The following is a 13,350-nucleotide window of genomic DNA, read 5'->3' as shown; positions in this document are numbered from 1 at the left end:
CAATTTTCTGCAAAAGTGTAATTTGTTGTTGAGCTTACCTCTGGACCACAGTAACACTATTAGCTGACTGGTGACTGTGAAATTCAAGTGAATGAGAGTTTGTGTAGGAGTCTTGTTCAGGACTGTTTACTACTTTGCACTGTCTTGTTGTTGTCTGGGTTGGACCTAACTCTTTCCGGAAATAAGTAGCTTTGCTAAAAGTTTTATTTTATATGTCGATTGCAATAATGATGTAAATACAGACTAATCTCCGAGTACAACCAGAATCATGTACAGTTTTAAAAATATAATTTTACTGTCTTAAAACCCATCACCTGGTGGTTGGCAAGCACGTTAACACTAGAATCCCTGAAGTCTACAACAAAAGTCACATTTGCAAAACAAAAGACGCTGATCAGAGAGGTGTGAAGGAATTTAAGGTGGCCCTGCATTACGACTTTTCTCATAGGCTTCAGGGATTCTATTGTTAATGACAAGTATTCATTTTGCTTGCAACTGCTGTCTCACTCCTATTAATAACGTCAAATGCATTCTAAAAGCCGTATATCTGTAAGTGGGAAAACTGAATGATTGACTAGTAAAGGTGACAAGGGAAACTTTCTAAGACTGGTGTGTTCTGAGCATACTTAGCCAAACAACTACAATCGACTCTAAAACCACACTGCATCTTAACCGGTAGCTACAGTCACCCACACTGCCGTTTCAAGATGTCAGGTGCATGAAGAAGCTGAAGTGCTCACTGTGGACTTCTGCCTGCTTTGGTTTTCCACTGATATGGGCCAGGCAGGAGGTGTGACAGATTTTTATGTTTGTGGTGGTTGATACTCATCCTACTCCCAGCCAGAACAGAGCTCAGGTACTGCGGGTTCACAAAGTCTATTGTGACACACCATTGGCTTTCAATTATCTAATTACCTAGTCCTCTATTATTGTTCAGTGGTATGTTTGTTTTGGGGACCTCGATGGACTAGGTCACCAATGATTTCAAATTTCTAACAGTTGGCACACTTCGCCTTGGTGCATCTTAAACAAACCGACAGGCATCATTACAATGCATATGGGCAGTTTTGGACTTGGCAAAATTGCTTGTATTGGCATCTCTGTTTTAATTAGAATGCTTAAGTCATGTTGGCTCAGATTCTTTGAATGCAACTAAATGCACTATATGTGTAATGCATTGTTTTCAATTTCATTTTATTTTGAGTTGGCCCATTTTACACAAGTTGGCACAGAGAGCTTTAAAAAATGTTTTCCTTCTTTGGCTGCATTAAATCTGATTATGAAATCTTTCTTTTGGTATTAAAATGCCACGGTTAAACTTTTAAACAAGAGCACAACACATGACATACTGTCAGAGCAATTAAATGAAACCACATACAATGAGTATAGGAAAGGAAGATTACCAAAGTTACAGCAGAGCGCTTTCTGAGGTTTTGGCCTTAATATACTTAGGGGAAATAGGAAAAGGGCTAATACAGTGCAGATTCACTTCAAAAAAGGGAGTAAAGTGAAGCACTCCAAACAAATGAAGGTGTGTATGTGCCTGGCCTGCTTGTCATAGTTTTTCACGTGAAAGTCTGCTGCTCCTAATTTTCATGAGGTACCAATTGCCTCATCCTAGATGTTGCAACAGATGGCAGACAGTGCCTGCTTATATGGTACAATATCTGCATCCCTGGTTATTCTTATGCAAAAGATTTAATGCTATTTTTAGTTGTGTGCCTTTTTACATACAACCCATGAATAAAAAATTGACTGATTTTCTGTTTTCCTTTCTTTTTTTCTTGTTTCTTGTGTAGGCCTGGATGCGATGAGCGCCTCATGCAGGCATCAGTATGGAAAGCTGTGAGTCTCCCGCGGTTTCTGGGACAGACGATGGGCTTGCCGCCGCCACCAACTCCCAGAAAGAGCAGCATCTGCCGCAGTCCTGGAACGAGCACCCTAAAGTGCAAACCCCTCCCAGCATCCAGCCCCCTTCACTGGAGCCCATATCATTGACGGTGCCGTACCCCTCACAGCTCCAACCTTCCAGACGTTCCAGAGAGGGTGTAAGAGAACAGCAGCACCATTCCACGCTAACCCCCGGTGAAGGCTTGGTATCAGGGCTTTGTACAAGGCAAGAGGGGGAGGAAGAGGAGGAAGGGGAGGGGGGAAGCTGTGGAGAGGAGGATGGCTTGGAAGATTTGGATGAAGAAGAGATGGACGATTGTTACCCAAGTTTGCAGCCCTTCCCTGGTGTATCTGTGGTGCCAGGAAGAGGGCTACCAGCTCTCCTGCGGCGACGAGCAAGGCGGCGAGGGGCAGCAGAAAGTGGGAGTGAGGAAGGAGAGGAGGAGGAGGAGGAGGAGGAAGAGGAGAGTAGTGACGTGGAGAATCTGGCTGGAGAAATAGTCTACCAGTCTGATGGCTCTGCGTACATTGTGGAGAGCTTAAGCCAGCTGATCCAAAGTGGTGGCGGAGCACTGCCCGGCCTGCTCCCCACAAACTCCCACCCCAGCACGGGGAAGTCGGGCGAACTTGCCGGGACCTCTTCCTCGGTCTACCCTCAGATCATCAACACGTTCCACATAGCCTCGTCTTTTGGGAAGTGGTTCGGCTCCTCAGACCAAGGCTTCCCCAATACCTCAACCCTGGCAGGCCTGAGCCCTGTCCTGCACAGTTTCCGCGTTTTCGATGTGCGGCACAAAAGCAACAAGGATTACCTAAACAGCGACGGGTCTGCCAAGAACTCCTGCGTATCCAAAGATGTTCCCAACAACGTGGATTTCTCCAAATTTGACGGGCTAGCCCTTTATGGGAAAGGCAAGCCTATCCTCATGTGTTTTCTCTGCAAGTTGTCCTTCGGCTATGTGCGCTCCTTTGCAACGCACGCAGTGCATGACCACCGCATGACTTTAAGTGAGGATGAACGCCGACTCCTGGGGCATAAGCATGCCTCCGCCATCATCCAGGGTATTGGCAAGGACAAGGAGCCCCTCATTAGCTTCCTGGAACCAAAAAACAAGAGCCCTCCTCCCCCACCCACATTGTTGCCCCTGAATGCTGGGCAGAGTTTTTATGGCACCTTTAGTGGTGTCCACTTAGAAGGAGGGAGTGTTGGGAGTGGTGGTGGGGATAGTGAACCAGTTCTTAATAAAGATTCTGATTCAAGCTCCCAGCAAGCCGCGTTAGGCCCTCTCTTAACACTGGGAGGGCTGGGCAGCTCCAAACCACCCTTGGTTACCTCAGCCCCAGGCCCAGCCAAAGACTCCAATGTCCCGTCTGATCGGGGAGGGAGAACAGAGGGGCCTGTTGCAAGGGAAGGGACACAAAGGGGGGAGGATGGGGGTAGGGAAAGAGAGACAGGGGAGGATAAAGGACTCTTTCCTAGCAATGAAATCTCAGATGAAGAGGAAGAACTTTTAGAAGATGATGATGTTGACGATGAAGAAGATGAGGGCACCGCGGTCGCCTGCAGCAACAGCAGTGGCGGAGAAGGGGGGGAACTGGCTGTCTCAAACCAAAGCATTTCCAAATCTCCTTTATTAATGCCTAGTAGCGCTCTCCAGCCTTCCACCTGCCCTTCTGTGGCCAGCACCGCACACAGCAACACCACCTCCGCCTCTGTCTCCTCTTCTTCCTTTCTTATGGTGTTTGAAGAGGGGGCAGATGGTGCTGGGAGGAACCCAGAACTCCCTCTGAGCTTTAACTGCCAGGGGCCAGCACTCCCTGCTGCGGTGGGCAGGGGGGAAGAGGATGAAGAAATGGCCTGCCCTCCTGCCTCCACTGCCTCAGCGCCTCTAGCTACCACCACCGCGACAGATGAAAGTGCCAATCGAGATAGTGCCACAGCTCCTGAACCAAATGAAAGCCCAGCGGAGGGTGAAGAGGACAGTGGGGCTCTCCTCCACCATCACCACCTGCACCATCATCATCATCACCACCACCACCACTTGATCCCGTCCTCCAGTCCCCATAGTCATACGCATCCCCACCCTGGAGCACCTTGTGAGTTGTTAGGAGCTGGCGAGTGTCCGCAGAGTGGTGTAGTTGGTGGCAGTGGGGTGGAGTGCCCCAAGTGTGACACAGTGCTGGGCTCCTCGCGCTCGCTGGGTGGTCACATGACCATGATGCACTCCCGCAACTCATGTAAAACTCTCAAGTGTCCCAAGTGCAACTGGCACTACAAGTACCAGCAAACACTGGAGGCTCATATGAAGGAGAAACACCCAGAATCTGGTGGTTCCTGTATCTACTGCAGCACGGGACAGGCTCACCCACGATTGGCCCGGGGGGAGAGTTACACCTGTGGCTACAAGCCTTTTCGTTGTGAGGTCTGCAATTACTCAACCACCACCAAGGGTAACCTCAGCATCCACATGCAGTCTGACAAGCATCTTAACAACATGCAAAACCTGCAGAACGGCGGCTCCATTGCTTCAGCAGGTGACCAAGTGTTTGGACATGCCCCTGGCGGGGTGGTGGGAGTCCCCTCGGCGGCCCAGGCTGCTACCCACCACCCGGCTCACCACCACCCGACCCAAGGTTCTACCCATGGGGGTGGGGCATGTGGGGCCCCTTCCCCCACTAAGCCAAAAAGCAAGCCCACGTGGCGCTGTGAGGTGTGCGACTATGAAACGAACGTGGCCCGCAACCTGCGCATCCACATGACTAGTGAGAAGCACATGCACAACATGATGCTGCTGCAGCAGAACATGACACAGATGCAGCACGGCCGGTTGGGATTAGGGGGCTTACCCTCGCCCTCAGAAGCGGAGCTTTACCAATACTACCTGACCCAAAACATGAGCCTGCCTCCTGGTCTCAAGATGGACACTGCTGGGGCTGACACCCAGTTTTTGTTGGGAGGGTATCAGCTTGACCCTAATATGGCAGCCCTCACACCTGCCCTTGGTGAGATCACTTATTCTGCAACTTAATGGGTTTAGAAAAGGATATGCGGGTATCATTTTGTGAACATAATTAGCTGAGTCTATGTTTATGTGCTGGTCTGTTTTAGTCAGTTTCATAGGGAACACCTCAAAAGGGAGGTTAAGGCTTCCTATTTCTTGACTTTTCTTGTGAGGTGCTCAATAACTTGCTGTGGCATCTTAATTTGTGAAAGTACACTTGAGCAATCTTAGCATTTGAAGTAGGGAGCATTTCCAGCATTACTTCTTCATATTTTTCAGTTATCTGTATTTTTGTTGAAAGGGAGGAGGTATGATAGCAGGATCCTTGAATTAATGAGAGCAAGAAATACATGTATCTTTTTAATTTGGTTTTTGAGAAAATATTTAAATGCATTGCCTTTTAAAAGAAAATTAGTTAACAGGGAAACTGCTTTATCAACCTTTTTCTAATTTAGACACTTGACGGCTAATTATAATGAAGACAGCTTTTTAACTATTTTTCTTGGCTACAGTTCTAGACCTATCATCAGACTGCAAACGTCCTCACCAGTGTTTAGTTTTTGTAATAATACCTTAAATGTCAGCTTTAATGTGGTACTATATCAGCTGACTGTTGTTAAATGCCTCCAAATTGAGTATCTGTAATGTAAAGTCTGCCTGGTTGCTAATCCAGAATCACAGTCAATGTTTTTGAAGGGGAAGTGCACATCCTGAGTAACAAGGGGGTCTCTGAAAATTGTAGCAGTTGCCAAAACTCCTCCACCCAACCAAAGTCTTAACAGATGTAGATTAAGCCAGTTTGAAACCAGTGGTGTCATGTGTTACATGAATAGGATAGGAAGGACTGTGGTGTGTACCACACAGGAGCAGCTGAGTGAGAGACTATGGAATATTTCTTTTGGTTAAGAAGACAAAAGCCTTGAAAGCCAAGCGCTATCCCAAAAAATAATGCATGTCGTTTAACGAAACTTTTAGTTCAATTTAATGCATGTTCATGTAGCACACTTCCCATTAGACCTGGTATGATGGTGCTGTAAGTTGGGCTGCCGTCTCAGTCCTGGATTTAAATCTTGCTTTAATCATATTATCTGTATAAAGTTAGTGGGTTTTCTTTCCACTTATTTTGTTAATAAGCGAGTTTGTACAAGTAGGCCAGCTAGCCTGAGTGTGTATCTAAGTGTAAGTGCGCTACTGCATTGAGCTGGTGTCCTGTTCATTGTTGGTCGCTGTTATGCCCTTGATAATGCCAGTTTACCAGTTTTTGAACATACAAAAGGCTAGACGAACTTCCCATTTTGAAGCTTAGAATACTTAAATGGAAGACTTAATTGTGCACCTAATATCCTAAAGATTAAGCAGCGGCCCTGCACCGTACATTTAGTTTTTTTTCTCTACCATAGAGGTTTTGGTAAGTAGCTATTATCACCTGCTATTTCAATCTGGAAACAACAATGAACAGCACATAGACTATATCTTGTCAAACAAAACTGCAAGTAAACCTTCTCTGAGCAGTTTATTTAATTTATCTCCGTGGAGTGATCATCAATATACATTGCAGTTTAGGAGCCACTTGTCCCTTACAAACCTAATGTCTGGGACAATGCTGAGTGAAAAGTGGTATAAAGAGAAATCTACTTCCTAGGGAATAGTTATTATTATTTTTTTATATTTTATTAAACAGCATCAGAATATTTCTATTGAAAAAAATTCAACCCCTCTCTGTAGATGGATTAGTTTTATTGTAGATGTTTTGACAATTTACAGAATTCGTAGAAGGAAAACGATATTTTTTACGATTCTGGGTATTTAATACAGTTCCACATCCCTTCTCTCATCTAAAGCCATCATATGTGATGTGCTCAGCTTTTCCATTACACCAAGGAGTTCAGAATTCCTTGATTGCCAGCTCATCTTGTGATTTTCATTCCATCCATCTATTTAAAAGCATTGTCATAGTCTACATTAATCGATCTGTAGTTTTAATTTTTGTATTTTTGTGTACTCATATTTAGTATGGACATTGTTTGGCTTTATGTCAAGGCTATCTTCACAGCTACAGTATATTTTGAAATAATATTTTACCATACATGGCATCATTTAGTATTTTTCTGGTGGCCACAACAATGTTCTTTACAGAAATTATATCTCTTTCGAGTTGTGTGATAGGATGGCGTTTTGATGTGTGTCATCATCATGGGCCCTCTATTTCAGCACATCTAATCAAATACAAATTTTTAGTATATTAGGATCAGATTAGAAAAACAAACTTTAAGTTCTAGTTGTTACCTTCTTGCAGTGTTTTTAGACCACAACTCTGATTCTTGGTTTAGATGTTGATTTTCTTTATGCTTTTTTGTTTCCCGACTCTTGCCTGTGTATTTGACCTTGACATTTTCTCTCTTAATTCCTCTTAATGCAATGGAAGCTAAGGCACTTCCATAAAGATCTTAAAGCAGGGCATTCGGTTTCAGGGTGTTAGGGTGGCACAGTGCCTTGCAGTAAGAAGTCCAGGTTTTGCATCTCCAGTCTTCTCTGAGTTTCCATGTTCTTTTTGGGGCTGCATGGGCTTCCTTCAGGAGCTCTTATTTCCTCCCAGTGTCCAAAGACATGCAGGTTAGGTAGATTGGCGAAACTATGCCAATAGTTGGCTCTTGTGTGGGTGTGGTATAATGAGCGTGTTGCAGTGGATTGGTACCTTGTTCAGGGGTTGTTCCTGCCTTGTGCCCTATGCTTGCTGGGGCCTGCTCAGGATTAAACAGGCTTAGAAAATGGTATGATAAGGCATTCTGTACCCTGTTGATTCCATTTTGTACCCACTATATTCATGCAAATCTTTACAATATCAGAATTCACATTCATGGTTGAATATTTCATTCAGTGGTGAGTACCCAGATTTCAGTACTGATTCAGGTTTGTACATAAATTAAATTCTACATAGAAGTCATGGTTTTCCTGTGCCCAAGTGTTAATTGACAGTTGGCATGGTTTTAGACAGAAGATATCTTATTTTACTGCTGTGCTTTTATTTACAAGGGAGCATAAAATATGTTTTTGTAGCTGTAGAGCATCTGATGTTATCTGCCATGATACTGTAGTAAAATTTGATAAGGTACTTCACAGTAGGCTTGTTATTAGTATGTAAGTAGCAGGGATTTAGCGTGTAGGGTGAAGGTCTTTGCAGATCTGGCTTAAACAAATTTAAAAAGGTTATGGTACAGGATTCTTAGGGGTTAAATGTCCAAATTAGGGTCCTAAAAATCAGCACTTGGACTCTACTCTTTTAATTTTTTAGAAATGATTTAAATAAAATATAACCAACACTAGTAGTTTGAAATGATTTGGTTTAACTGATACCTTAGTGCAGCATAAATCCCGACAGCATGATGTGGACAGCATTCAGATTTGCATGAATATGTGGCAAATTAAGTTTAATGGAAACAAATATTAAGGTTTCCATCTATTTGTCTTTGAATCCATTCAATTCAGTTGAGGATTTTGGGATAAATATTGCAAATTAAATAAAATGGAAAACTTAAACTGATTACCCAATAGAGTGGTTTGAAGTAAGAAAGTGTGCCTGATGCATCACACTGGGCGGACTCAGCCAGAAGTGATTAAGAGGCAATAAAAGGACATTTAGTTTGATAGCTTAATCTGACAAGTGAGTGTCTGGTTAAACAATAAAGCACACTTGTCATTTCTGTTACACAGTGAACAAAGTTACCAGTTGTGACACCATAAGAGTGCTAGAGAAAGTCCAAAAAAGAGATACTTCACTTGTTGCAGCACTGGGCAAATATGAACTGTGAAGAGAGATCGAAAGAGTTGAATCTAGTTAGCAAAGTGAGTGTTGTGTTAGAAGTTACAATACAAAGTCGAGGCCAGGTGTGAATTTTGCCAAAGTTTCCAAAAAAAAAGTATTGGGCACCCATGGGAACAGGCTAGCATTAAAATATTTCCACACACCAAATCTGCATTTATGGGAGAAGTTACTTAGAAGTGAAATTGAATGTAGCACCTTAGAGAACTTGTTGGGCTCTGCATTGCACTGAATGTCCTGTTCTTGTCAAAACCTTTTCTTCTGTTGTTAAGTTAGGCCATTTCCCATTCGTCCCAGCTGCCCCAGGCTGTTTGCTCTCATCCAAACCAGTTTCATAATTAGAGGTCATTCTGTCACATCAGTGTACAACTTACTGTTTAATTAGATGGTTTATCTCTGCTCTGAGTTTGAAGTGTCACTGATTCCCAACAGCATGTCCTTTCTTCTCCAAGATGTTTATTCCTGTTTTAGCTTTTAGTGCATGGGAGTGCCGGTATTGCCTTTGTTCTTTTTTTTTTCTTTTTTTTTTTTAGTTTACATCCTTGTGAATATTCTCTCTCCTTGATTGTTACTCTGTCTTGTTCTTAACCAGCGGCCAATTAAAAATAAGCAGACACAAGCACAAATTATATGGTGGCCAACAAGGAGCAGCTTATTTACTACTGTGGCACCCATTATAAACTGGTTAATCTAAAAAATATACATAAAGTGTAAGAAGAGAAAACTTCTGAAGGGCTCTAATCCACTCCATTTAGAAAACACACCTAAATTCACTAAAAATCTCAGAAAAGTATAGCATGCTTGTTTTTAGATTTGGACACTGGGAATGAAATGTAGCTGTCCAGTAAAAGACATATTTGTTTTTGGATCGAAAGATGCAGTTTCACGGGTCCCATGATAGTCTGATTCATGAGAAGTAAGAATGTAGGGGTCAACATTGTGGTGCTGTAGGTAGTGCTACTGCCACACTGCCTTAGTGAGGTTCATTTCAGTCGCTGTTTGTGGGGAGTTTGTACCTTCCTTCTGTATGTAGGGGGTTTTCTCAGGGTACTCTGGCTTTACTCCTACATGCATAAAGTTATTCAACCTAGAACCTTACTTCCCTGAGTTTCATAGTCGCCAGGCTTCACTTCCTCACTCATACAATCTGTCCTAAGTGGTAACTCAATCATAAGTAAAAAAAAACCAAATTGCTTAAGAGCCTTACATATTCATAAGAGTTTGTGCATTTGAATTTCCCCATGGGATTAATAAGATTTATCTAATCTAAGTGGTTTGACAAATTTGAGGAGACCATTTAGTCCATCAAAGTCGTTGCATTAGCTAATTGCTACATGGTCCTAAAATTTCATGTGAAAATTAAAACAAAAACAGCTTGTGGTTACCACTTTAAGCATATGATTGTGATCAGTTTAGTCCAGATTCCAATTTGTGCAAGAATGATTTTCTTGACTACCATCTTGAATACATGTCCCCTTTACTTCCATCAGTGCATTCAAGTACCTAATTCATTGTTTGAAAGAGTTCTGCTGGATCAGCTTTATTGATATTCACTGGTTCAGCATGTCAGGATGAACATATTTCTTTGAAGAGTTTGTTTCTACACCTAAACCACTCAGTTCTGGGACTGAAGTATGTATAACAGCCTAAGGTGTTACACCGATGGATATGAGGGCACTGAGAGGCAGTTCTAACAGAAGTAAATTCAGTGCGACCTATAAACTGTAGACAGACAAATCTTGATGTGAATTTGGAGTTCTTCAGCTGGACGACTTTACACGTGAGGGCTAGGCATTGGAGTTTGTATAAGCAGATGTTAGGTTACTTGGCTGATATCAGAAATCTGAAAATCTAATTTCTTGTCCTGTCGTTAATGGTTCATATCCAGTGTCCATTCTTGTTGGGCAGCTTGGGTGAGTAGTTAAGACATCAGACGTCAAACTACATGAGACTTTAATTCTTTTGTAATTTGTGACCTAAGAAGGTCACTTTATAATTGTAAAAAATAAATAAAATCGAATTTTCTACTAAAAAAGAAGGTGTTCACTATAGACCGATTATATATATTTGGAATGTGTTCTTTTTTTAAAACTTTTAACAGTATACTTCAGAATACTGCATAGCAGCTTAATGGATATTTGCTTCACTTTGCTGCTAATGTGGCAGAAGCTAGAAGATGCTCCAGGTGAAACCAAAGAGTCAGTATGATAAGAAATGACTTAGAGAGAACTTCTCTTTGGACATTGAGGCTTGTTATAAGCGTTAAAGCTCAAGCAGAGTTCAGCCATCAGACACGTGCACGCAAATGTCTTCTTTCTAGCATACCATTCATTTTCTTGTCCAGCTATTAGTTCTTCACAGTGTTTAATCACACCCTTGCCGTGCAAGGGTATTCTCTCTTATGTGGACAAAACTGACTGGGTTTCGGGTTTAGTAATGCCAGAACCTCAAGGCCAGGATTTATGGCAAGCAAGTCTAGATTCACTGTCAATAGATTGCCTGTTTGAAGTAGTGAAATGTTTTCCTGCATTGTGCCTAATGTATAGGAGGCCTGCACTTATATTTTAAAGCATATCTGGCATATACACAGAAAATATGGATTTTCAGAACATTAAGGCAAATTTTATATTGTTTTATTTTCAAGTATTTGTCAGCATCTGTTACAAGAAGTGAACTGCTCATCTACTCGGCAGTAGAGTCTGGAGAGTGGACTTTTGTACTTTTTTGCTTTGCATAGTCTGGTTTTTATAGTTTTTATGTTTTTTTGACACTATTGGTCTGACAGTTAGAAATTTACACATTTAATGTATGCACATGTGGGAAAAAAATATATATACAGAATGTACGCGTATACACACACAAGCACAGACTGGTGTATGTGTGTGTCTTTTAGATGTGCTATTCATAGCTTTGCATTATGATAACTTTTACCACATAAGTCAACACTGTGCTTGTGGAGGAGTTAAGTCTTTTTTTTTAATTTCCTAACCAACAAGCTCACTCTTGGCGGAGATGCCAGATTTCTCTCTTTTCCCGCTGCCCCAGGGCACACCTGCCTTGTTGAACTCGGAAGGGTTGCTTTTGTTGCCAGGGGCATCTGTATGAGTAAGACAGAGCTAGCTGAACATAAATATCACTTGGTCCAATGTCTGGAAAGAATTTACATTTTTGCCAGTTCTATTTTTTGTTTTTTTGGACCTTACTGGACCTGTATCTCTTTAGCACAGTGCATATTTCCAAAATCCAGAGAAGCGTCTGTAGCAAATGCAAATAATAAACTCGACTCTAATTTAGTCTTAAAATACACCATAATTTGCTTGTATTAATCATAGTTGTATTCTCAGTTAAACCTTCAGCACTTTAAGGTTAGTCTCTATTGACGCGCCGTTGACTTATGTGGTGTAACTCCTAAATGCTCGAAGGACTGGACTACATTCTTAAAATAGTGCTGATTTTAGAGCATCTTTCATCCACTGTACTAGTGCCAGGTATTTTCAATAAGTAAAAAAAATACTTATTCAAGGCTATGAATGCGAGTATGGTATTTGAAATGCAGATTTACAGGAATAAGTAAAATGCCAGAAACGGAAGAGCAGGGTTTTAAAAATACAGGTAACTTTGACAAGTTGGAATTTATGAATTCCTCAAACTATCACCTTTACTAAAACAATGACGAAAAGTCATGACTGGTTGTTTCCAGTGGCAAGAATTCATTAAACAACAAATTAATTTTCTGTGCCCACTTCTTCAGGGTTGTGTCGGCTGGCTTCTTTCCTGACCATTTCAGGTGCAAGTCAGGAGCCATTCCTGAACTGGGCCAGTTTTGTCTTACTTTCTCATTCTATACCATCTCATTCTACCAATTTAAAGTGACCAAGGAAATTAAGGTACACATCTCTGAGAGAAGAACCCACACAGACATGATGAGAATGTGCATACGTCCAAACAAACAGTGACCAGGCTATGAGATGTGCTATGAGTCTTTGAGGTGTGCGACAGCAGTTCTAACTAACTACTGTGCCACTAAGCAATGCAGGGCTTCAAGTTAGAAAAACAGTATTATACTGTTTACAACTCAAATGTGATTCATTATCGTATTTTAATTATCTACTAATATGCCTTATGACCATTTCCTAAAATTAAACCATTTTTATGCTCTCTATTGTATAAAACATTCCAGTCCAAGGCATTAGTTGGACTGTGTGAATGTGGTAATGGGTGATTAAATATGAGCTAGATGATATTGAGAACTTTATTGGTGGGGTGTTGCTTACTTTGCTTAAAACATATAATACTATTTAAATATTTAAAAAATCTGCGGTGGATTGGCGTCCTGCCCAGGGTTTGTTTCCTGCCTTGCGCACTGTGTTGACTAGGATTGGTTCCAGCAGACCCCCGTGACCCTGTAGTTAGGATATAGCGAGTTGGATAATGGATGGATGGATATTTAAAAAATTGTAAATGCAAAGTCACTTAGGTACCAACAAAAGTGTACAGTTTTTGGTTGATTATAAATGTTGGCCATGAGTTTGCTTTCTTTCTTTCTTTTTTTATAATTACTACCATAAATTTTTATCATGGTCTTTAAAAAAAAACACTCTGTAAGGGCTGCAGCATTGCCGAGCAGAGCATTTTCGC

The 13,350-nt window shown here is 41.8% G+C and overlaps 1 protein-coding gene across 1 annotated transcript in view; it reads left to right on the top strand.

Moving 5' to 3' along the window:
- Positions 1–1,835: 1,835 nt before the first annotated feature.
- LOC120534873 (zinc finger homeobox protein 3-like) overlaps positions 1,836–13,350 on the top strand; it is a 68,415-nt gene continuing 56,900 nt past the window's right edge. The window contains exon 1 of the mRNA XM_039762389.1: positions 1,836–4,893. Within this exon, the coding sequence (XP_039618323.1) occupies positions 1,836–4,893 (3,058 nt within the window). The remainder of the gene's footprint in view (positions 4,894–13,350) is intronic.

This window comes from Polypterus senegalus, chromosome 9 (assembly GCF_016835505.1).
Source record: "Polypterus senegalus isolate Bchr_013 chromosome 9, ASM1683550v1, whole genome shotgun sequence".
Classification (NCBI taxonomy): domain Eukaryota; kingdom Metazoa; phylum Chordata; class Cladistia; order Polypteriformes; family Polypteridae; genus Polypterus; species Polypterus senegalus.
The sequence above is the reverse complement of the archived record's forward strand: the minus strand, read 5'-3'. Positions and strand labels throughout refer to the sequence as shown.